This window comes from Curcuma longa, unplaced genomic scaffold, assembly GCF_044706935.1.
Source record: "Curcuma longa cultivar G26 ecotype Majalengka, Jawa Barat unplaced genomic scaffold, ITB_CL_G26_1.1 contig_9927, whole genome shotgun sequence".
In the NCBI taxonomy this organism is placed as follows: Eukaryota; Viridiplantae; Streptophyta; class Magnoliopsida; order Zingiberales; family Zingiberaceae; genus Curcuma; species Curcuma longa.
This window is the reverse complement of record NW_027435575.1, coordinates 114,806-139,693: the sequence shown is the minus strand read 5'-3', so window position 1 is coordinate 139,693 and position 24,888 is coordinate 114,806. Positions and strand designations below refer to the sequence as shown.

Here is a 24,888-nt window from a genome sequence, read left to right as displayed (position 1 = left end):
TTGGAACTAATGTGAATCTAACAGCCGACGATGATTTGGAAAAGCACGCGATCCGTGTGCTTTGTTGTGATTGGTGGAGGTGCTATCGATGAGGATCCTTGAACTGGATTTGTCCGCACAAAAGTCACGAACTCATTAAAACCAGCAAAGCACTTTTTTTTATTTATTTATTATTATTTTTTAAGTTAGCGTCAATTAACACCGATTAATCCCAAAAATAATCGATCGGACTCCTAACAATATTTATTAATTTAATAAATTAGTTTATTAAAATAATTATTTTAACTAATTATTTTATTAATATATATATATTTATTTTAAAATTTAAAAATTATTAATAAATTTTATTTATTTATTTTATATATTATTAATTTATTATCATCATTAATATTATTAATATTAATATTATTAATTTATTTTAAAAATGAATTAAATTAAGACTTCTGATGTCCTAATGCTTCTTCTGCAAAAGGTGGATCCGCCACCTTAGCGGTCCCACACGGTCGGCCCCACGACCATCTGTGAGGAAATAAATCGAGAAAGTGCAGTTGATTACGACGCAGGAGGGTATTGCTTGGCTCCTAATGCTTCTATATATTGAATGAAAGGGCATATATAATAACATCTCTATTGACTTTTTTCATATTCTTTGCACTGTTTTCATTCTCCTAATGTCCTATTTCCTTGTTTTTTGAAGCTTCTATGTATATTGTATACTAATGGCTTTTTTACTCAAAAGACATTGATGAACTTGGAGATTTTAAATTGAGTCTTGCTTCTATCATTCTATGCCCTTGCACTCTCCCTATTCTCCCAATGCTAAATTTTTCTACTTTTGAAGTTTCTATGTCCATTAATAAATGTTTTTCAATAGTCGATGGACCTCGAGATCTTAAATTAAGTCTCATTGACATCATTGCATTCTTTCTCCTCATTTTTCAAAGTACAAATCCATTCAATTTGAGACCTCTACACCCATTAAGATTAGTGCATAGTGCATTCGTGATAAAGGTTGTAAAAAATTGATATATTCGATATTATGTGAAAATCTAAATCGATCTGACTTTAAAATTTGAGTTTAACTTTGGCTTTCTACATGCTCAAATTCAGATGTGAGTCGAGTTTCTGGATTTTGATATAAAATTTTAAGCAAAGCCCGATTTGATTTTAATAATTTAAATTAAATGATGGTAATAAAGTATTGAACAATAACACCTCCCAACTGAAAATGTTAGGAGAATCTCCCACTATCAAAAATTATTCAACTCTCGAAGCTTCTGACAGAATTGAGCATCATCTGAAAAAAAAAATCACTATGTACTGCAAGAAGGCAATCAGTTGAGCCTTATCACAACAGGCAAGCACACCGGCACCGGCAATGGCTCGGAGTATATTTGCACCGGCGACTTCGAAGAGGGACTTGGGCCATCCAAGGCGCTCTTGTACTTTACGGCTTCTCCTGACGTCATCATCGTTCTTCTACTAACTGTGTCAACGATGTGAGACCAGCACTGTTGCTGATCAAAGCTTGCCAATAAACTATCATGGGAAATGATAAAAATTCAAACATGAATAGAGCATGACATTCATATTGACAGTGGATCACTGTTGCTGATCAAAGCTTGCCCCCTATCCTGGTATGAAACTATCCTGGTATGGATGCAACTAATTTATCACCGACGGAATGCATTGCTGTCATCAGCTGCCGAACTTCCCTGTGAGTAATAAGCTCGACGGCGGACACTCTCTTCTATCGTAGCACTTCCCCCTTTCTGAGTTCCATAAAGGCTCTTTTGGGCTGCATCCAGAAAGGTCTTGCCTCTTGAAAAGCCTGATCTCTTCTCTTCCACTCTATCTTCCTCTGCTGCTCTCTTCAACCGTTTAGACCTTTGCTCCTCATGGAGCTCCGCATCCAGCTGCATCTCTCTTAATCGAGCTTCCCTTTCTTCCTCAGACATCTTTGGCACACCTTGACGATGACTATTGCCAGGCAGCTCATTAAACTTGTTGAATTCCCTGTGCTTGTCTTCCATTCCTCGTTCAGAATCAGGCTGGTGATGTTCATATGCAGATCGATTCCTTGAAGAATCATCCTGGTGACTGTATTTTGAGTAAGAATGGACTCTGGATGACTGTGTATCACCCCTTCGATGATCTTGTTGTTGATGCTCAAGCAGTGAATGATTTTTCTTATACTCTTCCTCACTTTCAATTTGCCTTCTTGAAGCTGAAGTATACCTGGGAGAATGTCGATAGCTCTTGGCATATTTGTGTCGGTAAGGTTCAGATGTTAAATGATCACTCTCATCCCCCATGTCATCAGAATTAGAATGATGTCTCGATGAGTGCTTCTCAGACTTTGACTTACTGTGATGATGGCTCTTGTGCCTTTTCTTTCCTCGTTTCTCCTTATCGTGTTTCTTGTCTTTCTCAGCTTCTGCCTGTGAAATCAAGATAGTTTCTCTATAAGTTAATGTCACAACCGTATAGCAAAACACAGAATCTTCAATAAGAAAATGAATTTATAACGGTAACCAACTCTAGCATAGAATTCTATGACTCGAGAGGAAAATTTAGTTAATGTCCCAATGCCATAGGGATGCAATACTCTGAATTTCATGAATAAAAAGCGAATCATTGTTGACATCAAGAAAAGAGTTGCAGAAAAGATCCTTAGGAAATTGTTTGCAGCATTAATTGAAGCATAGACTAATCATAAAAGCATTGGCAGAGCTACTTACAGATTTCTTTATCATAGCCATCTTGATGGGATTATTCTTTATTCGAGCAAGTGCTTCCTGCTCACGCTGACGAATAAGGAGCAAAGGGTCAGAGTGAAGTTTCCTCCATGAATCGTTTGCAGACTGTGGCTTGTCCTCAAACAAAGCTCCAGGAACACCATCCTGATAAATTTGAGATCTTATTATATAACGCTATGCAAATGCAGATAATACTAGACAGCGGGAAAGATAAGTTTATGAATGCCTGCATACAATCAATTGATCTAAATTTTATAAAAGATATACAGCAGCTCAACTTTTTCATTCAGGGACACATGCCCAGAAACCAAAGAAAATAAGCTACAAAAAAGGCACAATAGATGCAACATAACAATCACAATAATAACTTAAACTCTCCATCACGCTCAGAAATGAGATGTGTATGCATGAACAAAATTCAAAAAATTCTGTGTCACAATCTAGACTAGCATAGTAGGACATCCAACAAAATTTATCTGGAATAACACCAACTTGCAAAGTAGTATCAAAGAAAATTATTTCACTAATTTTCATGACCCAAGTGAGAAAGAGCTCGGCCTATACAACTCTGGCGAATAAACTATATTATGTCATCACATGCATATCTGTATATGCTAGTATGGTATATTTCCACGTTATGGTATATTTCCAAGCTCGCATAGACCAAGTTTAGTAGTAACCAATGTAAAATCAGTTGTTGTAATGAACTAGACATTTTTAGTGGAAAGGAAGGTGGTAATGCATACCAAGTATACGAGTACGAATTAAGATAAGGAAATACTGAAATTCTAGAGATGAATGAGATCAAATCTCATCAATGTGATTTCATTCTGATTAGCTAGTGGAATGTCTCTTCATTCTTGCTGGCATTCTTGGGTCCTTTTACCAAAATTGCAACCACTTCTTTGAGTTTCAGACCAAATAACCCAAATCAAATGAAAGAGATGCAGGATTTGCCAAAAGTCATATTCATCCCACCTCTGCATATTCACAATTACATACAAGATACTAAGTATTTTTGACATGGTATCTAAAGTAAGCACAAAAAGGATCACTTAAATTGTTTGTGTGGTCTCTATATTGGAATAATCCAAATGGATCTAATTTTGACAGGAGATTTAGCAGACCGAAGTTTGTAGTGACAAGACATGGGCACCAGAGTTTTTATGATATGAACTACTTGTTGAGAAAAAACACACAAAAAAAAATGAAGGTACTATATTAGTAAACAGTTCTAATGATCATGAAAAGACGAAGGATGGCTGAATGAGAAGCTGCGCAGCAGAACATTTACAGGTGAATCAAATTGAATTTTCTAGTATCTTCCTAAATCAAAATCTAGAAATCCTGAAATGGTCAAGTGGGAAAAAAATGGATTTATCTATAGCCTGAGAGCAATTTATTCCTGTTGCTGGTTCACATGCCTACTAAAGATAAATGTTAATGCCTTTTACAGTGGCAAGAAGTTATCCTAGCAAACAACTACCATTTGTATTTACAACTCAGTGTAAGCCATGTTCTAGATGACTAGGATCCATGAAACCCTACCTGTATACATATCCAATCTTACCCACACTTAACTCTCTGATGAATTAGCTAATAACAAGAATGGGACCTCTAACCAAGCAATGAGCAACCCCCACCTTGTCTTGGATGCTGTTGCAGGTATATGCCAGCAATCAACACACGGCACCATCTAAAATGTGCAGTGTCAACCAACTCACTGCTTTCACATCAGCACCTTGTCTATGAATCTCATGTAGTACCAAACAAATAACATTCAGGCTTATTATATGTTAACCTAGTATACTTATTGTTGGAGGACATCCAACCATTGCTCAGAATAACTTACCTATTCAAAGAGGTGTCTCAGGAAATCCCAGCTAAGTTATCTTTTCTTGCAGGATTCAGCAGCACTACCTCAAGAATCCATCATCTTAATTCAGTATGCTGTCTCAATTTCAGTCAGTATTGTCCTTCTAAGCATCTCGATGGCTACATCATCCAATTCGCCAAAATTTATCTCCTCAATCCATTAATCAGTCTTTCATGAATGACCTAACGTAGTTCTGTTCCGTCATCTAAGCAAAACCAGCAAAATACCATATCATCATATTAGCGTTAGGAAGGCCCACCATCATTAATTGTTTGCCAACTAGAGGAAGGCCGCTGATTAATGATTGGAAGCCTGTGGAATCCCTTACCACAACAGAAATTACCCTCATCACGAGAATTCCTATTTTCTATATGAGCATGATCATCTAGCCTACTACTCTTGTAGCTCCGCTGTTGTCTGGACATCCAATCAAAGGCATTTTTTCTGCATCAGTTTGTACTCAATCAACATATGTATCCCCAATCAAACCCTTGCTATCCCAACTGTGGTAATTAGATTATAAAACCTATTTGTGCAGAGTCATAATATTGTTCAAATTTAAACCAAAGAATGATTCCATAAAATCAAACAAAGAATGAAAAACGTAAATTTATTCCAATCCTATAGAAACTATATGTCGGAAAATGAGCGTTATAAACTCTCTACTTTAGCAATTGATGTCACAAAAGAAGCACTATTAAATCTGAATATGAATGATGTATAATTTGGCAATTACAAAATTTTGTACTGGGGTACCTATGGCAACAGCGTCCCTCATTAGTGCATAGCTTGGTTCTCTTGCATGAGATATGATTTTCTATGTACTTAAAATATTTTACACAAAATCAAAAGTGCATAAATGTCCATTGGACACCTAGAAGCATCAATAACGAGATACTTATACTACCAGATCTATGGAATACCCTTTGTTAATTCACATCCCAACTGAAAAGCATGAGAATTGCATAGAACATGGATAAAAGATTGTACCTTGGAGGAGCTAGCCTCTGCTGTTGAGGCACTCGAGGCCACTGCAGGCGGTGCTTGAAGTGCCTTGAACCCATCCGAATTCCCCTTGCCCACCGCTAACCCCGACTCATATAGAAAATCCAATCTTTCCTGACGCCTAATTATCAAACCAAAAAAATAAACAAATTTATAAGATTAGCAAGAAATGATACTTGTAACTTAAACCATGAAGAAAAACCCTACACCTGTCAAGGAACCAAAAATCAGCAACGCATAGCCCAAAATCAAGCAGATCAGACAACGAAACAATTTTTATTTTATATAAATCAAGCAAATCAGGCAAAGAAACATATTTTTTTATGATTTTACACTGATGAACAGACATAGCAAAGTAGGTGGAGGCCAGCATCAATACGAGAACAGCAATAATCAAACAATCAAATAAAAAAAATCAACTTCGAAGGAAGAGTCCGAGGGAATCGGAGGCGGGAAGTACTCACGGGGCGAAGCCTCCCTGTTCCGAGAGGTGGCGCAACTCGGCCTTCTCGCGCTCGTCCTGGATCTGCTTCCGGAGCTCCTCGAGTTTGCGCTGCTCGGCCTCGTGCTTTTGCTCCGCTTTCCACACGTTCTCGATGTTCCTGAGGCTCCCCGTGTGCCATCCCTTCTTGTTAAGAAACTTCAACGCCATCTCCTCCTCCAACAACCGATTCTCTCCTCTCGGGTTTTTTCCCCAACCCTAAATATTCGCCTTTCCCCTGTCTCCTTGATTTCTGGAATGGGAAAAACAAAATTATTAATAACTGATTTTTTTAGATAAGGATAACGGAAAATGATTGAAAATTAATGCATTTTTAAGTATATTCGAATTAAATTTAGGGGAGGGCCAAAGAGAATAATTTTGGTTTAAAGGGATTTTGACACTTTTTTTTGTTAAAATTCATTTATAATTAAAAAAGGTATGAAATTGGGGAAAAAAATGGTTGAGAAGATAGTCGATGAAGAGGAAAGATAATACTACTTTTTATTCTTTTTCATCTCCAGCCATGTTAGAGAAAATAATCACAGTAAATCAATTGTAACAATCAATAATAAAAAAAATTTGAATAAAATGTCAATTATATATATATATATATATATATATATATATATATATATAGAGAACAACACTGGTAACATTAAAACCCTATCTAATGATTTATCTTATTGCTGGAAATCATATCCATGAGAAGAATGTATAACTTAATTAGGCACTAACCCACTCACCTTTCAGTGGGCCTTCAGGGTCGGACAGGTCAAAAATCAATTCGATCCAATTAACCCACCCCAAGTTCTAGTACCACGTTGACCAATAGCCAACTAGCCCATCGAAACCGCTCAAACCGATTTGACATCCTCGACTTATAATTATCAAAGTGAAACCTATCAGTTAAAAAGCAAAATTGGGCATCAACGATAGAACTTACAACGATAACCAAGAACATTAAAAGAAGTTTGATAATCAAGTGGAGACAGGAGGCTTACAACTTAATTCTGCACGTAATTGTAACTCTCTCTTTCGTTTAAATCTTCTCTTCGTTTCTGTGTTCGCTTCCGGATCTCTCCTACTTCCTCTTTCCATTGATTGATGTGGAGCTCTGCAACTCCAGTGCGATCTCACCTAAATTATCATTTGACTACGTTAAGTGACTGTCTGAAACTCGTAAACATTCTTGAATATATAGCGTGTCTAATTACAGCTCTAAAAGCTGAAACCAGAATCTCCACTGGCCTCGTTTGGCAGAAGGCACTGAACAGAGATGCGAAAATGTTTTAACAATCCGTTCCCTTGTCCTGTAGTTTTTATTCACCGATCAAGTCAACGATTGCATCGGGTTCTCTATATTATAGATAATGCAGGAACCCGTGGCTGCCATTTTTAAAAGAGAGCAGCCATTAACGCGCCTGAAGCTTCCACCCTTTCTTCGTGTTCGGAAGATTTGACAATGAGCATCCGTGCTTGGGAATCCGTAAATTAATCCCTTCTTCACACGGTGTGGATTCGCGCCATCAGAAAAATTAATCGAGACATTTTGGCATCAGGAACTTTTATTTAGATTTAAGGTTCTGCTGCTGCATGCTCTGTTTTTTACCACAACGCAAAGCCATTTCTTTCCTCCATTTGTGAAGGTACAAAAATTCAGTTTTTTAACTCTCCAAGTTTGAGTTTTCAGCACCTTCTTTTTGCTGCATTTCTCATCAAATAAACCTCAAGAAGAACTAATTAGATGAAAGTCAAGCACAGCGTTCAAGGCATGAGGGTGGTGGCATGTAACGTTGTCGATGGCTTGCTTCCCTCATTCTGCGGCTCCAAAACCGGCTTTTAAATGCGTGCCACTGTGTGAGATGAAGTGAAGATAACGCAGCGAGGGCTCAAATCATGTGAACCTTGGCACTCAATCCTTTCTTAATCTCAGTGCATGAGCTTTGCTTTGGCACAAGATCCTGTGTTCCATCGGCGTCCTCAAATCCTATACTTCCTCGCCATTCACTTTCAGATTTAAAGCTCATTCCAATTTCTCAGTCCGTTCAAGTTTCTCGTTTTTGGCTTGTTTTTTCTTCCCTGATCAGATATTTTTCTTCGTCTGTTTTTGATATTCGACCTATCTTTCTTAAGCTTATATCGTAGATTAGATTCAGGTGCTTTCCACTTTTCCTCCTCCTGCCAAATATAAAGCATATTCTTGAAATCAAGTTAAACTCTGAAAATTAATGCTCGTTTCTCAGAGTCAACAATTTGGCATATGGTGGGCATTCACCTTCCGTTATTTAAACAAAAAGGACAATACTTAATGAGAGATCCAATATATTTATACCTAATATTTTTATCCTTTTGTCACTTATTCGATAGTCATTGCACATTCTGATCAATCAATCCGATATCTTTCTTTACACTGATTTTGGTCCTCTTGGATTCGCCTTGTATTCAACGTTTCTTTCCTTATTCATATTTGTTATAATCGATAAAGGCAAGGTTCTAATATCGCTCATCCATCTTTCCACCATTTTCCTTTGTTGAAGAATGATAATATATAGTTTCTTTTTCTTCCCTGTTTTTATTATTTTACTGATCAGAGAGCATTGTATAGTTACTTTATATATAAATAAAAATATTGTGGTAATTAAGAATTTCTTGTACGGTAAATTAACTAGTTAGATCTCGCAGAATACCGCCAACCTTTTGCTCTAAAATCCCCTTCTCCATTTCCAGTGGTCCGTGGTCGACGATGGAGCTCGTCCGTTCTGTCAGCATGCGGAACGTCGACGAAGACTACGTGGCCATCAAGTCGTCGACCGGAAAGACGCGCGCCGTCCACAAGCTCGCCTCCTCCCGCCTCTTCGTCGCCCTCACCTGCCTCCAGTTTGGCTTCGCCATCTACGCTACCTTCCTTCTCTACTACATGAGCCCCTCCGTCGACCTCCGCTCCGGGGCAGAATTCTCCTGGGCCACCCGCATCGCGCACCAATGGAAGCACTTTATCGTCAACCCCAACGCCGTTGCGTCCTCCGCCCTCGCCGCCGACTTCGCTCCAGCCGACGTCTGCGAGTCGGAGAGAATCGAGTTCGTGCAGAAGAAATCTGACGACGCTGTCATGATGAAGCTTAAGCGCGAGCTCTACGACGAGGTGTTGGCGTTCCAGAGCAAGAACGGCGGAACAGAGACTCTGCCGGAGCTGCTTCAGATGCCGTCCCGGTGGAGCCAGGCGGGGAACGATTCCCCGAGGGTGACGGTGATTCTGAACCACTTCAAGCGGAGGACGCTCTGCGCGCAGCTTGACTCGCTGCTTAACCAGACGCTGCCGTTCCACCACTTGTGGGTGCTGTCCTTTGGCAGTCCAAACGAAGCGGTGTTCCTGCGGATTGTGGAGAGCTACAACCATTCTAGGATCAGCTTCATCAGCTCGAGCTACGACTTCAAATACTACGGACGGTTCCAGATGGCGCTGCAGACGGAGTCCGACTTCGTCTACATCCTCGACGACGACATGATTCCCGGCCGGCGGATGCTGGAGATTCTGACACATGTCGGGGGGACGGAGAAGTATAAGAACTCTGTTTTAGGAAGCATTGGCCGGATTCTGCCGTTCCGGCAGAAAGACTTCACATTCCCGAGCTATCGCAAGTTCCGCTCCAAGGAGGCCGGATTGTACCTGCCGGATCCGGCTTACGATATCGCAGTTGAGAGGACTGTGCAGGTGGATTTCTTGTCGAGTTCCTGGTTTTTATCTGCGGATTTGGTGAAGACTCTGTTCGTGGAGACGCCGTTCACTTTTATGACAGGCGAAGATTTACACCTCAGGTAACATATTAATCAAATCGAATCTTTCGTTATCTAATATAATCAAGTGGATTCTTTCGTTATCTAAAAATTTTTCCACAAGATGACGAAAAGAGATCTGAGATGTATTTAAAATGTGCAGTTATCAGCTTCAGAAGTACAGGAACGCAGGCTCCTACGTGCTCCCCGTCGATCCAAATGACAAGGAGACATGGGGCGACAGCGAGCACAGACTGGCCTACGTTTCTGAGACCACCGTCATCTTCAAGGACGTCGTCCAAATCCGCGACGATCAATGGTGGCGCGCCCTGTCCGCCGGCTACGTAACTCAGTGGGCTGCCATGTACCCGCAAAAGATAGATGTCCTCTTCTACGCTCACTCTCGTGACGAAGTGAGAGCACTCGCTCCGCTCCTCGAGAAGTTCCGCACCACCGTGGGAAGGAAATCCTACATCGTCGTCTCCGGCGGCAGTTACTGCTCCTGCGAGGAGGCAATCTCTGTTCTCAAGTGGCCCAAGAATGTATGCAAGGAAAGGAGGTTCAAGATCTTTGATTTACAAGTCGGAGCCATTTCAGGCGTATCGAACTCGGATGTCCCAGTGGTGCAGGCAGTGTACTCGAGCTTGAAGGGGCTTCTCAAGATTCACAATCCCAGCTTGCTGATCGCTGTCGACGACATTGATCAAAATGTTAAGAATGCGCTGAAGAATGCGTGCGAGGGGAGCGCGAACGGGACGGCCCTTGTTCTTCTACCGAGGCCAGCGGTGCCGAAGGTTTTGTGGATGGCCGATCTACGACCCACAGCATTGCCGAGTAATTAAAAAGCTCCTGCATTGATTAAATTTAGAACAAATATGTAGAATCAAGCATAATTAGCTGGATTTGTGATTTTGCAGACTGGAACCGGATGAGGATCACCGTGAACATCATCACCCAGAACCGCCCCACCTCCCTGCAGCGGCTCCTGCGGTCACTGCAGAACGCGTACTACCTCGGCGACGAGGTGCGGCTCACCTTCAACATGGACAGCAAGGTGGACGAAGAGACGCTCCAGCTGGTGGGCTCCTATTCGTGGGCTCAGGGCCCCAAGCAAATCCGGCGGCGCATCATCCAGGGCGGCCTCATCCGCGCCGTGAGCGAGAGCTGGTACCCGTCCGACGACGACGAGTTCGGCCTCCTCCTTGAGGACGACATCGAGGTGTCCCCCTACTACTACCTGTGGATCAAGTACGCCCTCCTCGCCTACCACTACGACCCGCAGGTGTCGCTCCCGGAGCTCTCCTCCATCTCGCTCTACACCCCGCGACTCGTCGAGGTGGTCAAGGAGCGGCCCAAATGGAAAGCGACGGAGTTCTTCAAGCAGATCCACCCCAACACGCCGTACCTGCACCAGCTCCCCTGCAGCTGGGGCGCCGTCTTCTTCCCCAAGCACTGGCGGGAGTTCTACGCCTACATGGGCGCGCGATTCACGGAGGACGCGAAGCAGAACGCCGTGCAGATCCCCAAGTCGCGGACTAATGGATGGCAGGCGTCGTGGAAGAAGTTCCTCATCGACATGATGTACCTGCGCGGCTACGTGAGCCTCTACCCCAACTTCCCCAGCCAGGCCAGCTTCTCCACCAACCACATGGAGCCCGGCGCACACATCAGCGCCAAGGACAACGCCGTCAAGCACAACAAGGATGACTTCGAGGTGCCGCTCATAAGGGACGACTTCACGCGCCTGCTGCCGGCGGGGAAGATGCCGCCGGCGTCCAGGCTGCCGGTGATCAATCTGTTCAACCAGGCGGTGTCGCTCAAGGGGCTGAAGGCGGCGGGGGCTAAGCTGGGGCAGGATGTCATCAATTGTACCGAAGGGGAGGTCGTCGGAGTCGATCATAGCACGGGCCTACCGAAGAATTGCAAAAAGTTCTGATACAAATCATCCATCGCATCAATAATTTCTAATTTGGGTATAGGCAGGTAACTTGTTTTTATCTACTAAATTGTTGGTAAATTTTTTGGTTTGTTGTTGAAGGCGATAGAAGAACTGAATTTGTAAAGATCGATATGCCAAAAGTGGCTTATTTCGATCAATAACAGGGAAGTAATTAATTACCACTGAATGCCGAAAAAAAAACAGAAGTCTTAAAAGATTGATAAATAGTAAATGAATTATATTCTCTCCAAAAGAAAATAAAGGAACTATATTTCTTTGTATTGTCTTGATACTTTTTTGTGTTACTAATGACTCAGAATTGATGCAAAATTCTTGTCGTTGCTTAATGGCATTTATTAGTATAATCTTTTGATATATTTTTCTTTAAATTTCTGACAAGATTAATTGTATTTATTAATTATTGATTTATTTCTTCAGAAAATAAAACACAAGCATAACGTTCATTTTTTAAAATATGAGGGTGAAATATAAAAAGAAAGAAAAGTCAAGGGAAATATAATAAGGAGAGTTTAAAAGGTAATATATGTTAACATTCAAATCATATATTAACGTTCAAATTAATGCGAAGAAATAAATATTTTTCCTTTGGCCCTAACAAGAATCATGCTGCGTGCCTCGATCTCCTCCTTGAAATCAACGCCTCCATTCTCTCCTCCTCCATCCATCCCGCAACATCTGAAATAATGAGCGGCAGGATGAACTGGATCGTCCGGAAGATCCATCTCTACAACGTACCATGGGACTCTCAATGCTCGATTGGTGGGAGCGATACCTCTTCAGCGTCCTCTGGATTCTAAGTTTTACTGCTTGATTACTTGAAACAAAAAGAACTTCTTGGACTCTCGTCTTTAGCCTTAACGGGATTAGACACATTGATCCTTGTATTGCTCTGGTTCGTCTTCTACAATGGTTCCAGATCGGCCACAGAATTTTACTATGGGTATGCTCTCCCTCCTCGTTTTTACAGCGTAAATGTAGCTAGAATTTCATATTTGTTCAATGCAGAAGTCGCTTGTGATTGTCTCCACTGATGCACTAAAACTCATTCTATGAAATTTTTGGGTTTTGTTGTCGTTTAGCTTTTGATGGTAGGTAGAAGAATAAAAAATGTTCACATTCTAGTTTTATGAACAGAGATATTTGTCAGGGATGATATTCTGCTAATTTAATGGGCAATGAATTCTTCAACAGTATCATATATGAACATGATATAGTACATAGCAGGTGTCTACATCCTGAAAAAGGCTGAGAATAAGAAGTAAATTTTATGATCAAGTGTTATAGAGATGTTACATGATGGATGCAGGCAAATGTGTTTGGATTATTTTGATCATGTATGAGCGTATGAAATCAAGTAAAGGTTACATATTATATAGTTCTTTTAGATAAAATCATTGCATTGCTCCTTACCGTTAGTTTTACCTCGAGGAGAGATCAAGTGTTCATCCTGTTTTTTATCCAATTGTTACTGTTATGCTCAAGAAATATATTCTCCTACATTTTTTTCTCTCTTCACTTTGCTGGACTTTTAGTTTATATAAAGTGAAGCTTGCAAGAAACAGATGGTTTTTCTTTTCTTATATAACTACAACGCTAGGATGGTCCCAATAATCACGGTTTGGAACAGTTTAAAAAACATTGCCTTTTAACTTTAACCTTTAAAGGTTGTCATATAGTTCACAGTTCATAATTGTCAATTATCATTCGCAATAGTTCAACATTATTTATATTTTATATTTTATAAAAATATTTATAAATTTATAAATATGAAAAATAACGTTTGAAATTATTTAAATTATCTACGTGTTCTCTTAGGATATAAAAGAATTAAAATCTACTTTAATTCGTTAGTTTATATATTTGATATCAAAATCTTCTATTTCTTCTTATATATATATATATATATATATATATATATATATATATATATATATATATATATATATCATTTTCATTCGATCATCAAATAGCATTTGAGTTTTCAAAAAAAAAGCTAAAATATTGATTTTGAATTAAATATTTACTCCACAACAATGATTATACTAGATAAATTAGAATCTTCTTTATTATAATAGAGAGAATAGAATAATTTTGAATCATTTACTATGGTCATCATAAAATATCAAAATTTAACTATGACAGATGAAAGATGCAAAATAATTCTCAAACTCTAAGTACTCTTTGAATGTGATTATTTTATAATTATTATCATAATTATATATATATATATATATATATATATATCAATTTTAAAAGTATGATGATAATCTTTATTATATATATAATTATATTATTAAATAAATTATATTTTCGGTAAACTATTATTGAATATATTATAAAAAATTAAATGGTCTTTATAATCTCAATGAATGAGTTGGTTTTCAATGATACAAAAATAGAATAACAACATGAATGAATATCTATTAAAAAAGTTAGATATGAGATTATAATAAATTTAATGAGTTAAAAAAATGAAATAGTAGAAAATTCAATAAGTATATTAAAAAATAAATATAGAAAAGTAAAATTGTTTTATATTTAAAAAAATTAAAATAAATAGATTAATTTTTATTGAATCATATTATTAAACCAAATAATTAATCACAAAATGCTAAAATGAAAGACTTGACGGGTCATTTTATTACTGAACATCCATCGACCCATTGACAAATCTGAACCATTTATGACCCATTGACAAGTCTAATTCTAGGGTTGGTGGTATCGACTAATCAATCAGGCTCAAGATTTTTTTAAAAGTATTTATTGTAACAAAAGGTGATTAAAAGGTAGGAGGGATTTTTTTTCCTCAAGGAGATGCATTTGTTAGAAATTGACCCCTTGTCCCAGTGTAACAAATCTATCACCCTCTAACCAACAAAACACTCATAAAAAAACAAACTGAGAAAGTGCATGCCGCTACATCATGACCGAAGACGAGTATTCATCTTTTGCAAATGATAAAATTCACCATCCTAACGATGTCATATGATCAATCTCATAATTATCTATAAGGAGATAAAAGGAGACGAATATTCATAAACTATAGTATGTTTAATTGATAAGGATCTAATAAGATTAAATTGAAATATGAATGATAGATAGAAACTTTTGAAAAGTTTTACTATTAGAAAAATAAAAATATATACCTATATTCTAAAAGTAATAAGATGCATATTTCAATGGATGATAAAATAAAAGAAATGGTGTGTTGGAAGATGACTAATTACATAATAAGAAGTTGAAATTTTATACAAAGATTAAAAAAATATTAATTATTTTAAATATTTATATTAATATTATTTTGAATATAAGTTGGTGGAACACACTTGACATACACCTACAAAAGGTTAAATTCGAGAATCATAACTATTAGTTTGTGCATATGATTCTCGATGTAGAGATTAAACCACTATTTAATTATCATCACCCACGATTAATCACTGCGGGGTTACACTGACTAATTAGTTGGTAGCAGACCTAATTCATTTCATCTAACAAGAAGAAAAAGCAGACTTCATTCAAGTTGTCTGTCAGAGGAGAGAAAATAATCAAAGATTTGCAGAAGACAAACAACCATAATCAACTCGTAACGTGTGGATTCATCTGTAAATTAAAGGTTGAATTTATTAAGTGATAATTTCTGTTTTTAATAAAGCATCGAACTGGAACATCGTGAAATCTGGTTGCTCATAAAGGAAGGGGAAAAAAGGAGATTAATTTGCATCTGCCAAATCCAGTCTGGGAGAACAATGGAGCCAGAATTAACCTATTAATGGTGAAACTGTTAATAAATAAGAGTTTGTCGAGCTAACTTAACTTGTGGAATTGCTAGTGAAATCAAGACAGGTCTGGCAGCTGCAATCGGAGAAACGGCAAACGTCGCACCCGAAACAGACGCATGTAGTACACCCTTTGCAGGAGGGAGAGCGCGAACATCCCCTCAGGACTTTGCGACTCGCGCGCTCCTCTTCGTCTTCGCAGGTGATCCTGGTGCATGAGATAATGTGCATGGTATAAGAATCTAGAAAACATAACAATGCCTATGCTAAGTTCATCAGGTCACAATAACTTCGCAAATATGACAAACATGATAAAGGAAAGGATATGTAAACACATGAAAAACAGAGAAAGAATGATTGATGTGTTGAAGCTACTCATCTTTGCAGGATAATCCAATGTCAAAATGAATGACAGACAAAGAAAAGTGATTTGTAACATGGACAAACACGACTTGCATGTTTACAATGATGATTTAACCTTGCATCATCATCTTTACTATTGACATATATAGTCTGCATAGAGCTCGATGACAAAGAAGCATTATCATATATAATCATATCTGAATATAGTCGAATCCAAATAGTTGAGACAAATATGACTTGATGATGACGACGAGGACATGGGAAATCAGTTGTATCATGTTGGATGCATTAATCAAACTGAGATATTACATGTATGTGTGCATGCATATGAGCATGTTACTATTTGAACAGATCTAAATAATGCATATACTTCATTGAAGCTCCGACAACAAATGTTAGCTCTAAATAATTGTGCAGTGAAATGTTACAAGTTCTCTTATTGGTACGTACATTCCTAGCCTGGCAGTTCAAATTGCTAACCTACATATTCTGTAAATATTACTTAACTGTAGAACGCATGTATTCTTCAAAAATATTTGGCATTTCGAATGCTAGATACCTCTGAAAGAATTTACTAGCTCGCTAACTGAGATCTGATACATTTCTTCTATATTTCTTTTCAAACAAATTAATGACTTATCAAATATTAATCATATGGATACTTGAGCTCTTGCCTCATGTCCTGAATTCTGGATATCATATTTGAAATCTAGCTTTTCACAAATTAAACCATCGCTGGACAATATATCAAACAATTTGTACCTTCTAGGCAGCATCACAAGCAACTAAGTTTCACCGCAAGAGTAAGAACCATAGAGGCCATACCAAATCAGGAGAATGTCAAGTTTGTGAAAAAAAAAAACATGATAGGTAACTACGAAATTGAATGTCCAATAGAGGCCATATCAAATAAGAAAACCAACAATCTGTCTTTGAAATTTCACTTTGCATGAGGAAAAATTAAGTACCTTGAAATTGGCTTCATAATAACCATTAATAAGTTAGTTATTTTGGTCAAATTAACATTCATAGCTAGATTTTAATTCAATGATTCTTTAAGTGTCACCTTTAAACAGTCTGACTCTGTATGGTTGTCAATTGAGTGGATGAGGATGTAACTACTTGGAAACAGCATAAGATTCTTACCTGTCAAATGCAAAGTTAGAGCATTCCCAATTTGTATTTCTCACGGCATCGTGATAGCTGCGGCTTTCTTCTTTATTACGCAAGCGAAACCTCCGTTCTTTCTTACATCTTTTACAACAAATGAATTCATCACGGTGAGACAGCCGTCCGTTGGAACCTTTATGCGTACCATTAGCACTTTTTGATGCCTGGTTGTAGTATTTAAGCAACACTGTCCTTGAAAGTGGAACCTTGTCTCCTTTGACTATGATCCACACATTGCTTTTCCATTTCTTTGCAGTCTCTCTACCAGAATGCTTCTCAAAAGCAGCTGGTGTCAATTTATCTGACAATCAGAAAGAAGATAACCAATACCAGTTGTTGCAAGAACAGCATAAATTTAAAGTGGAAATTGTTGATTGAAGATTTCATTAGCCATAGATTACTTGAGACAAATAAACTCTGTCCATTACGATTGAGTTTATTAAAGTTGCATCGATAGCTAAACAGCTTTTACCATGTGCATCATCCATGTTACATAAAAGTGGGCAATCTAAGTAGTAATTTAGAAAGCATTGAATTCAAAAACCACCAGCTAGCATGTTTATGTTCCTTCAATGCTCTGGCATGCGTAGCATACTCAAACAAAACCCTTTTGTAAGGCAAATAATTACTTCATTTGAAGTAAATAGACAACCAAGAAGTCTTTCGGTTCTTACTAACACAAGAGGATACAATAGAGAAAGTTTAAAAGAAAAATGGTAAGAACTCAAAAGCAAATTTGGTAAATTCAATAAAACACTTAAGATTTAACCCTTTGGAAATCTAATTCATACTATGATACTATCCTCATACTGTATCCCCTAATCCTCACCTCAAGAAAGGATTGGAAAGGCATCTAACTTCAGGGAATTCCTTTACAGTATATTCTGTAGTTATTTTATGGAATGTTCGAATGCACATCGCCATGAATGCATTGGGACACACTGCTGGCATAACTAAAAAATGGCTGCAAGCTGATAAGCTATACTGCTTTCACCAAAATCTCTATACACCATGATCATGGAATATTAAAGAACAGAGGTTACAAATTAATACTGCAAACTTCATACCAAAGCAAGACCAAAAAGTTCACATGATGGAAAAGAAAGAATAACATAAATTAACATTATCCTCAACCGAGTTCAGCAGAAGAAAATGTGACTGAAAAAGTACATGGAGAGAGCCCTCTACAGACTTTAGCTAGATAATTCGTGTTGTATTAATTGTCCTCCAAAGAACATGAAACCAGCTAGCACAGAGAATGGCGATCGAATTGTTTAGATAATATATCTGAAGTTAGATAAATATTCAACCAGACAGATCAACTGAAGTAGGCACAAAAAGCAACATGACAAATCCCAGATGGACAGATAAACAATGCATGCAGACGAGGATAATTAAGTCTCCACTCGAACGAGATCAAGAACAACTTGCATGGGTATCAAATAACAATCATGCGTACATGAATGATCTTATTTCGAGTTAACAAGCACAGTCCAGAAACAAATAACGTGCTTCATGAAACTGGATCTTCCTCTTTTGAAAAAAGAACCAGCATTTTCATGGGAAAGGACGTCATCTTAATCTGCGAGCTTGCTAACATTTACGATTGGAGCGCCAAAACCGGTCTAAACAAAGCGCATCAAATCATCCAACTCACCTTCTTGGCATCCCGGCGTGCACTCGCAGCTGATCTCGAGATCACCGGAGGCGAAAACCCTAAGCCGCCCAACCGCGTCCCCGTACCGGTGGCTCGTGCACCCGCACAAAACTTCGACGAAGTCGGTGCCTTTCTTCAACCCGCTCATCTCGCTTAGTTCCTCATCGGCGAACAAAAAGGCGGCCTCGTTTCCCTGACCACTGGCCATCTCTCTCGTCCTCTATAAGAAGAAAACAAAGAAGCCTCATCAAAGACACTTCCTTTAATACAAAAACCACGAGCGTAAGCCCAGTGAAGAACCAGATGGGTTCAGGCGTCTCGAAACTTACGAGAAATAAGGAAAAGAATCACCCAAAATGCAATTCGAGACGAAGAGAACTAGCCAAAAGAATTCCAAAGTGCAAAAAGGAAGAGTTTTGGAAGGTCCGCGGGTGGGAGATCTAAGATTCTTAGGGGAGAATAACGTCGGGAACTGAAACCAGATGCTGAAACCTCGTCGGCAGAAAGAACTCACAGAAAAACAAGCAGGAGGATAGCAAATGCGCCACCTTTATGCGCCGGAGGGCTACTGCGTCACGGCACAAACCGAGGCCCTACAAGGAAAAGGTTCCATCGAGATGAACCGCATCAAGCACGCCTCCACCTAATAAACCGATGGGAAAAGCAAATACAACACGACTGGCTCACCCGCCTCTCCTTCCTGAGCTACATAGGCTCAAACCTTGCCCATTGGAGGCCCAAACTCCTCTCTCTCCGCTCCTCAATCACCCGAGCCAATTCCCACTGTGACCTCCGTCAGAGCCTGCCGCCAGGGCGAGAAATCTTGACCAGTAACGCAAGCGGGCGAACGAGAGAAAGGAGCTGGAGCGACAGCGTCACCGAGAGAGAGAGAGAGAGAGAGAGAGAGACGAAGCGTTCCTTTAATAATAAAGGGGCGTCGAGACTGGAGAACAGGAGGAACACTTTGGGAATCACAGAAAAAGTCCGCTTGAAATTAACCCAGCTATTGTAATGTTGTGCGTTGCGTTGAGCTGGCATATATCAGGTCTCCAATCTCTTGCAGGACATGGCATGATTAACCATATCTTATTTGTCCGTGATTGATTGAAGCGTTCTTCGAGAATAAAGTACTGCAAAAATTAACATCTAAGATCAGTAAAAAAGACACAGCTTTAGTACCCGATCAACCTCAGTAAACTCACTTCATCTATTGCCAGTTGCCATTGAACTCCAAACAAGAACAAGCTGCCTCGGTTGCAAAAAGAAGTGGAAAATATAGTTTGGAATGGAGAAGAAAAGAAATGGAATAGAAAGCAAAATGGTAAGGGAAAAGTCTGTACTTCTCTACTACTGCTACAGCACCAGTGGCCCCTGCTATTTGTTGGCTGTTGCTGATCTCTTTCTCCAATTATCATACTTCGATTTTGGGCCACAGCAAAGTTCATGCCTTTATTCTCCTGACAATCATTTTTCACGAGAAAGAAACAAAACCAATAAATGATACTTATTTTCGATCAAAATACGAAAAATGATTTGGATACATCGGATAAGCTAGAGCCTTATCTACGCATTGAACCAACCTAAACGAAGACGACTTCACGCGAATCCGCGTGAAGCCTCCTTCATCCTACTCATTAGTTTAGTCTGCTGGGATGTTACCTGCTCACCTAGAATTGTAGTTTAGAAGCGTGCCTAATTTCCAGATGAGTGATTTAATTTCTACGGTTGGTGAGCATTAGGTACACTTATAATCAAGAGCCACCAAGGTTGAATTAAAATGTAGAACCAATTTAATTAGGACGACTCAAAGAATGACAACGAGAACCATTGACTTCCACGATTTTTCCAACATGTGAACTTAATCCCTTTTTTTTCCTCCATTGCTGACTTGAGAAGATGTCCTTGTTACGTGGTTTGCGCAAGAAGGACCATTGTTCTCTGACACCAACGCTCGGTCTAGTTAGTCAAACAATGTCCCTTCATTAGATCAGGATGATTTTTTTGTATAAGATAGATATCCGATCTGTCCATCGAAAAATGCATGCTTATTCCTCTCTCTCTCTCTCTCTCTCTCTCTCTCTCTCTCTCTCTCTCTCTAAATCCTGGTGTTGAAGTACATGGAAGCGTTAGAATGAAAAAAAAATTTAGTTTTTGAACAGGCAGAGTCTGTCCACTGGGATTTCATATTGCTTACCTTGAATTAGTTCAGTAGCTGCTGCTGCTGCTGCTGAAAATCATGGGCATTACTGATCAGATGTATTTGATGATATTTGTGTGTACATCTGCTAGGTTTTTTTTCTGCTAGCTATTCCTGTTTGTCATCTTCATTCATGTAAGAAAAACATACGTAGACCTATAACATATATAAAATGCAACGCTAGGCCAGCTAGAAGATAAGATACAATAGATTAGGAAGGAAGTACGTGGCGAGCACTACGGGGATTGATTCCAAGAGATGCTTTCTTGGGGCCAAGTTGGTATGTATGTCATTTGCAGAATGCATGCAAGAATGAAACCATATGACCAAAACTTTTCCTCGAATTTGCAAAGTTCGACGTTCTATAAGATATCTAGCTAGCACATAACGTTAATTCCTTGAGAGTAGCAATCAATTCATAAAGACAATGCAGCGCGCGGCTACTGTAACTAGCCATGGACTGGCGTAGGGATGGTGGCCAGTATTTTCGATTCCAAGGCCAACTAAAAAATTTCAGTTGAATGGTTTAAAAAATAATCCAACTGAAACACTTTTTTTTTTCTTCCTTCTAATTACAAGTTTTGTTTCTTTGATCATTTAAATGTTCATACTTCATCTAATTAATTCTAGAGGTAAATAATTTGCTAAGAGGTGGACTTCTAAAATATCTGTCCATGTTGGGCTTTAAATCCTGATCTCCTTATTCTCTAAGTTCCTCTAAGGATTTCATTTTGATGCTTCTAAAATGCAAAATCATTTTTTGTTTGAAAGAGAGCTTCATCTCTTATAGTTAAAAAAGCACACACATAAACAAGAAAGAAGGAGAAGGAAATTTACTTGTTAACCTCAAAATCTACTATGAAAATTCATATCTATATGATATGAAAATTTAAGAGAATACAATAATTCCAGCAAGAAGATGTTCACTCTATCTACAATTGTCAATTATATATGAACCTCTAGCAATTCCCATTCGAAGAGAATCAAGTTTGCCTTATCTTTAAGACAAGGTATATGATTTATCATAACATCTAACGTGTATTGTTCTTCTCTAAATAGAGTAGGTTAACTATACAAATGTTCTAGCTAGACCTCCATTTATAATGCGTCTTCTCCACTCCACTTACGATCGATCTTAGTCTCACATATATATTGAATTATGTATTAAATAAATCCACAGTAGAACATATCAAAGTACTCCTTTTTCTTACAGGGCAATTAATTATTTGCACACTATCTCGAACCTTTATTATTCTTTTGAAGATCCTTTTATAATAATTATATGCCTTACACATGAAAGCATGGGACATTCTCGAGAAATTTGTTACATTATTAATTATATCCGTATATGTATAATTCTATTTTTTTAAAAATGTATTTCATATATCCAATGCATTCTGATCACTTAAATATAATAAACGCATTCGCACTTAAGGTCGTAATATGTATTTAAATATAATCAATATTGCAACAAGTCATCGAGGTTAATTCTGACCATTCGCCATCACATTTATCTATCATCCAGCTTGTATATCCTCGTTCCTCCGGCCAAGGTGGATCGAGTTAACGCTTAACATGTTGCTTGTCATGTAGCACTTCTCTCTTCACGTGGCATCCTATGTTTTAGCCGTTCCCTTTCAAAAACTCTCAATCACTCTTTTTATTATTTAATAATTTGTATTTTGTTTGTTACATAAAGTACTTTAGAAAAAATTTAACGCCCCCGGCAACAAGACAGCACCAAGATACTAAATGATTTATTTAAATATTACTATTCGAATTTCAATTACAATATTGTACAGGATAAAAAATTTGAGAGGTTAGTTGTTAGATATGGAGCCGTGCATATTTTTAAATTTATTTTGATAGTCGATAAGAAATTTTTATAGACCAGAACTAGTCGATCAACTTTAGGATTAATCGGATCATTAATAACTGGATACTATATTATAAAAAAATTTGAAATTTTTCCTGAATTCTTAAATTAATTTTTTTTTAAAATCCTAGATGTATAGAAAGGGCAAAATAATTTGAGACGTTGACGGTTGGATGTGGAGCTACATGCATTTCGAATTTATCTTGTGGTTGATGGATTGATCACCATCGTAAGTATTAGATACCTATATTATACAAAAATTTGAAACCTTCCCATAATTTTTAATATTTATGTTTAGATCAACTTCTGGATACGTCATCGGCTTCTCAGCACTAGGATGGATCAGGGTCGAGTGAAGGAGGACCGTGAAGCCTAATGAGCTTGCAAGCACCACAATCATGAGAAGGAAGGCTAGAGGTGCCCTGGCGCAACCACTCCAATACTTAAGTCAGTAGGCGCAGAGGAAGAAGAAGAACATGAACAGAGGTGAATGAGTGAGTTTTTGTTTTGTGTCCGTACATACCTGATTGTGGAGGGGGGGGGGGGGGGGGGGGGGGGGGGGGGGGGGGGGGGGGTCATCTTTATATATGTGAAACGGATGTCATATCATATCCTATTTAAGGAAAGTGTTCCATCATCTGTAAAGATCTTGTCAGAAGGAATGGAATGGTCAGAATAAAAGTCTCATCGTAGACATGCAATTGAAGAGTCATTTCGCACGTGTCTGTCAAAGTAGAGATCATGATTGGTGGCAGAGGCATGTCAGGGGAAATGATGAGTAGTAATGAGGATGACCTTTATATATGATGGGAAAAGTAATATTTAATGGAGCGGGGCACCGATAGTTAAAGGTTGTGTGAATCGAGTCCAAGCCGAGTCCGAGTAGGGGTGGTGCAACCGAGCTAACTGAGAGGAATCGGGTCTGTATGAGGAGTCGGATTAGGTCTAGGAGTCAATCTTCGTGAGGATTTGGCTTAGGCGTAGGAGTCGGTCTTCACGGGGAGTCGGCTCTGCGCTTCTGAGTCAAGCCGAGTTCGGTGATGTAGGGTACTCGAGGGGTTGGAGCCGCGTACCAAGGACTGACTCAGGCGAACCGTTGAGTTGGCTGCTAAGGGCTGACACGACGGTTGGGTCCGATCAGATGCCAAGTCTTAAGTCTCCCACTCGGTCTATCCTGTTGCCTAACACGCCATACCCCGATTTGATTCCCCGGGGTCTGTTTCTTATGACCATAACATTTAGAATAAAATTTTGTGAAATCCAAGATATAAAGAAGGGGCAAGATAACATGGGGCATTGGTTCATGGACGTAGAGTCGCACACATTTTCGAATGTCCTGATAGTTGATAGGATTGATCACCTTCACAATCAATAGGACAAATACTAGAAACTTAGATTAAAAAAAAAAATTGAGACCTCTCAATTTTTAAAATAAGAATTTTGTGGAATCCTAGATATATAGAAGGGGCTATATTTAAGGAGTATTAACGAATTGAATTGAGTCGAATAATATGAAAATATTAATATTTAAATTGAGTTTGAAAAAAATATAAGTGATATTTAAATTCAATTCGAAAGTTGAAAATATAAATAATTTTGGCACGAGCTCAGTTCGAAATAAAATTTGAGATCACGTTCGGTTCGAATTGTTTGAACCTTGATTCGAATATAGAATCGAATTATAATTTAAAATGTCATAAATTTGAATTCGATTTGAATTATTCAAATCTTAATTTGAACATATTTAAATTAAAATTATATAAAAATAATCAGAGTTTGATTCAAATTCGGTTCACGGACGGCTCATGAACAATTGATTAAAATATTATAGATTCAAATTCGACTCAAGAAAAGTATCGAGTATCTTCGAGTTCAGTTCAAATTTGATAATTTTAAATATGAATCAAATATTTTTTGAACCGGCTTAAAATATTTTTCGAGCCAACTTAAAAAGTTTGCGAACTAGCTCTATTCTTTTGCACCCCTAG

The 24,888-nt window shown here is 38.4% G+C and overlaps 3 protein-coding genes across 3 annotated transcripts; 1 reads left to right on the top strand and 2 right to left on the bottom strand.

Moving 5' to 3' along the window:
• Positions 1-1,647: 1,647 nt before the first annotated feature.
• Positions 1,648-6,372, bottom strand: LOC141819612 (uncharacterized). The gene is made up of 4 exons (XM_074706857.1): positions 6,105-6,372; positions 5,626-5,761; positions 2,742-2,903; positions 1,648-2,441 (listed from the first exon to the last, which is right to left on the bottom strand). The coding sequence occupies exons 1-4, from the start codon at positions 6,290-6,292 to the stop codon at positions 1,674-1,676; spliced, it is 1,254 nt and encodes a 417-aa protein (XP_074562958.1). The 5' UTR covers positions 6,293-6,372; the 3' UTR covers positions 1,648-1,673.
• A 2,495-nt stretch (positions 6,373-8,867) lies between these two features.
• On the top strand, positions 8,868-11,834 carry LOC141819608 (uncharacterized). Its single transcript, XM_074706853.1, has 3 exons — positions 8,868-9,940; positions 10,062-10,732; positions 10,816-11,834. Exons 1-3 carry the CDS (start codon positions 8,868-8,870, stop codon positions 11,832-11,834), a joined length of 2,763 nt encoding a protein of 920 aa, XP_074562954.1.
• Positions 11,835-15,456: 3,622 nt separating this feature from the next.
• Positions 15,457-19,047, bottom strand: LOC141819624 (protein ULTRAPETALA 1-like). The gene is made up of 3 exons (XM_074706870.1): positions 18,828-19,047; positions 17,147-17,471; positions 15,457-15,845 (listed from the first exon to the last, which is right to left on the bottom strand). The coding sequence occupies exons 1-3, from the start codon at positions 19,033-19,035 to the stop codon at positions 15,671-15,673; spliced, it is 708 nt and encodes a 235-aa protein (XP_074562971.1). The 5' UTR covers positions 19,036-19,047; the 3' UTR covers positions 15,457-15,670.
• Between the last annotated feature and the right edge of the window lie 5,841 nt (positions 19,048-24,888).

Coding starts and splice junctions, on each gene's coding strand:
- LOC141819608 (XM_074706853.1), top strand. CDS start 8,868: ATGGAGCTCGTCCGTTCTGTCAGCATGCGGAACGTCGACGAAGACTAC. Junction 9,941..10,061: donor GGCGAAGATTTACACCTCAG/GTAACATATTAA, acceptor TAAAATGTGCAG/TTATCAGCTTCAGAAGTACA. Junction 10,733..10,815: donor ACGACCCACAGCATTGCCGA/GTAATTAAAAAG, acceptor GTGATTTTGCAG/ACTGGAACCGGATGAGGATC.
- LOC141819612 (XM_074706857.1), bottom strand. CDS start 6,292: ATGGCGTTGAAGTTTCTTAACAAGAAGGGATGGCACACGGGGAGCCTC. Junction 5,762..6,104: donor GAACAGGGAGGCTTCGCCCC/GTGAGTACTTCC, acceptor TTTGATAATTAG/GCGTCAGGAAAGATTGGATT. Junction 2,442..2,741: donor TGGCTATGATAAAGAAATCT/GTAAGTAGCTCT, acceptor TTGATTTCACAG/GCAGAAGCTGAGAAAGACAA.
- LOC141819624 (XM_074706870.1), bottom strand. CDS start 19,035: ATGGCCAGTGGTCAGGGAAACGAGGCCGCCTTTTTGTTCGCCGATGAG. Junction 17,472..18,827: donor CACGCCGGGATGCCAAGAAG/GTGAGTTGGATG, acceptor TCTGATTGTCAG/ATAAATTGACACCAGCTGCT. Junction 15,846..17,146: donor TCTAACTTTGCATTTGACAG/GTAAGAATCTTA, acceptor CTCATGCACCAG/GATCACCTGCGAAGACGAAG.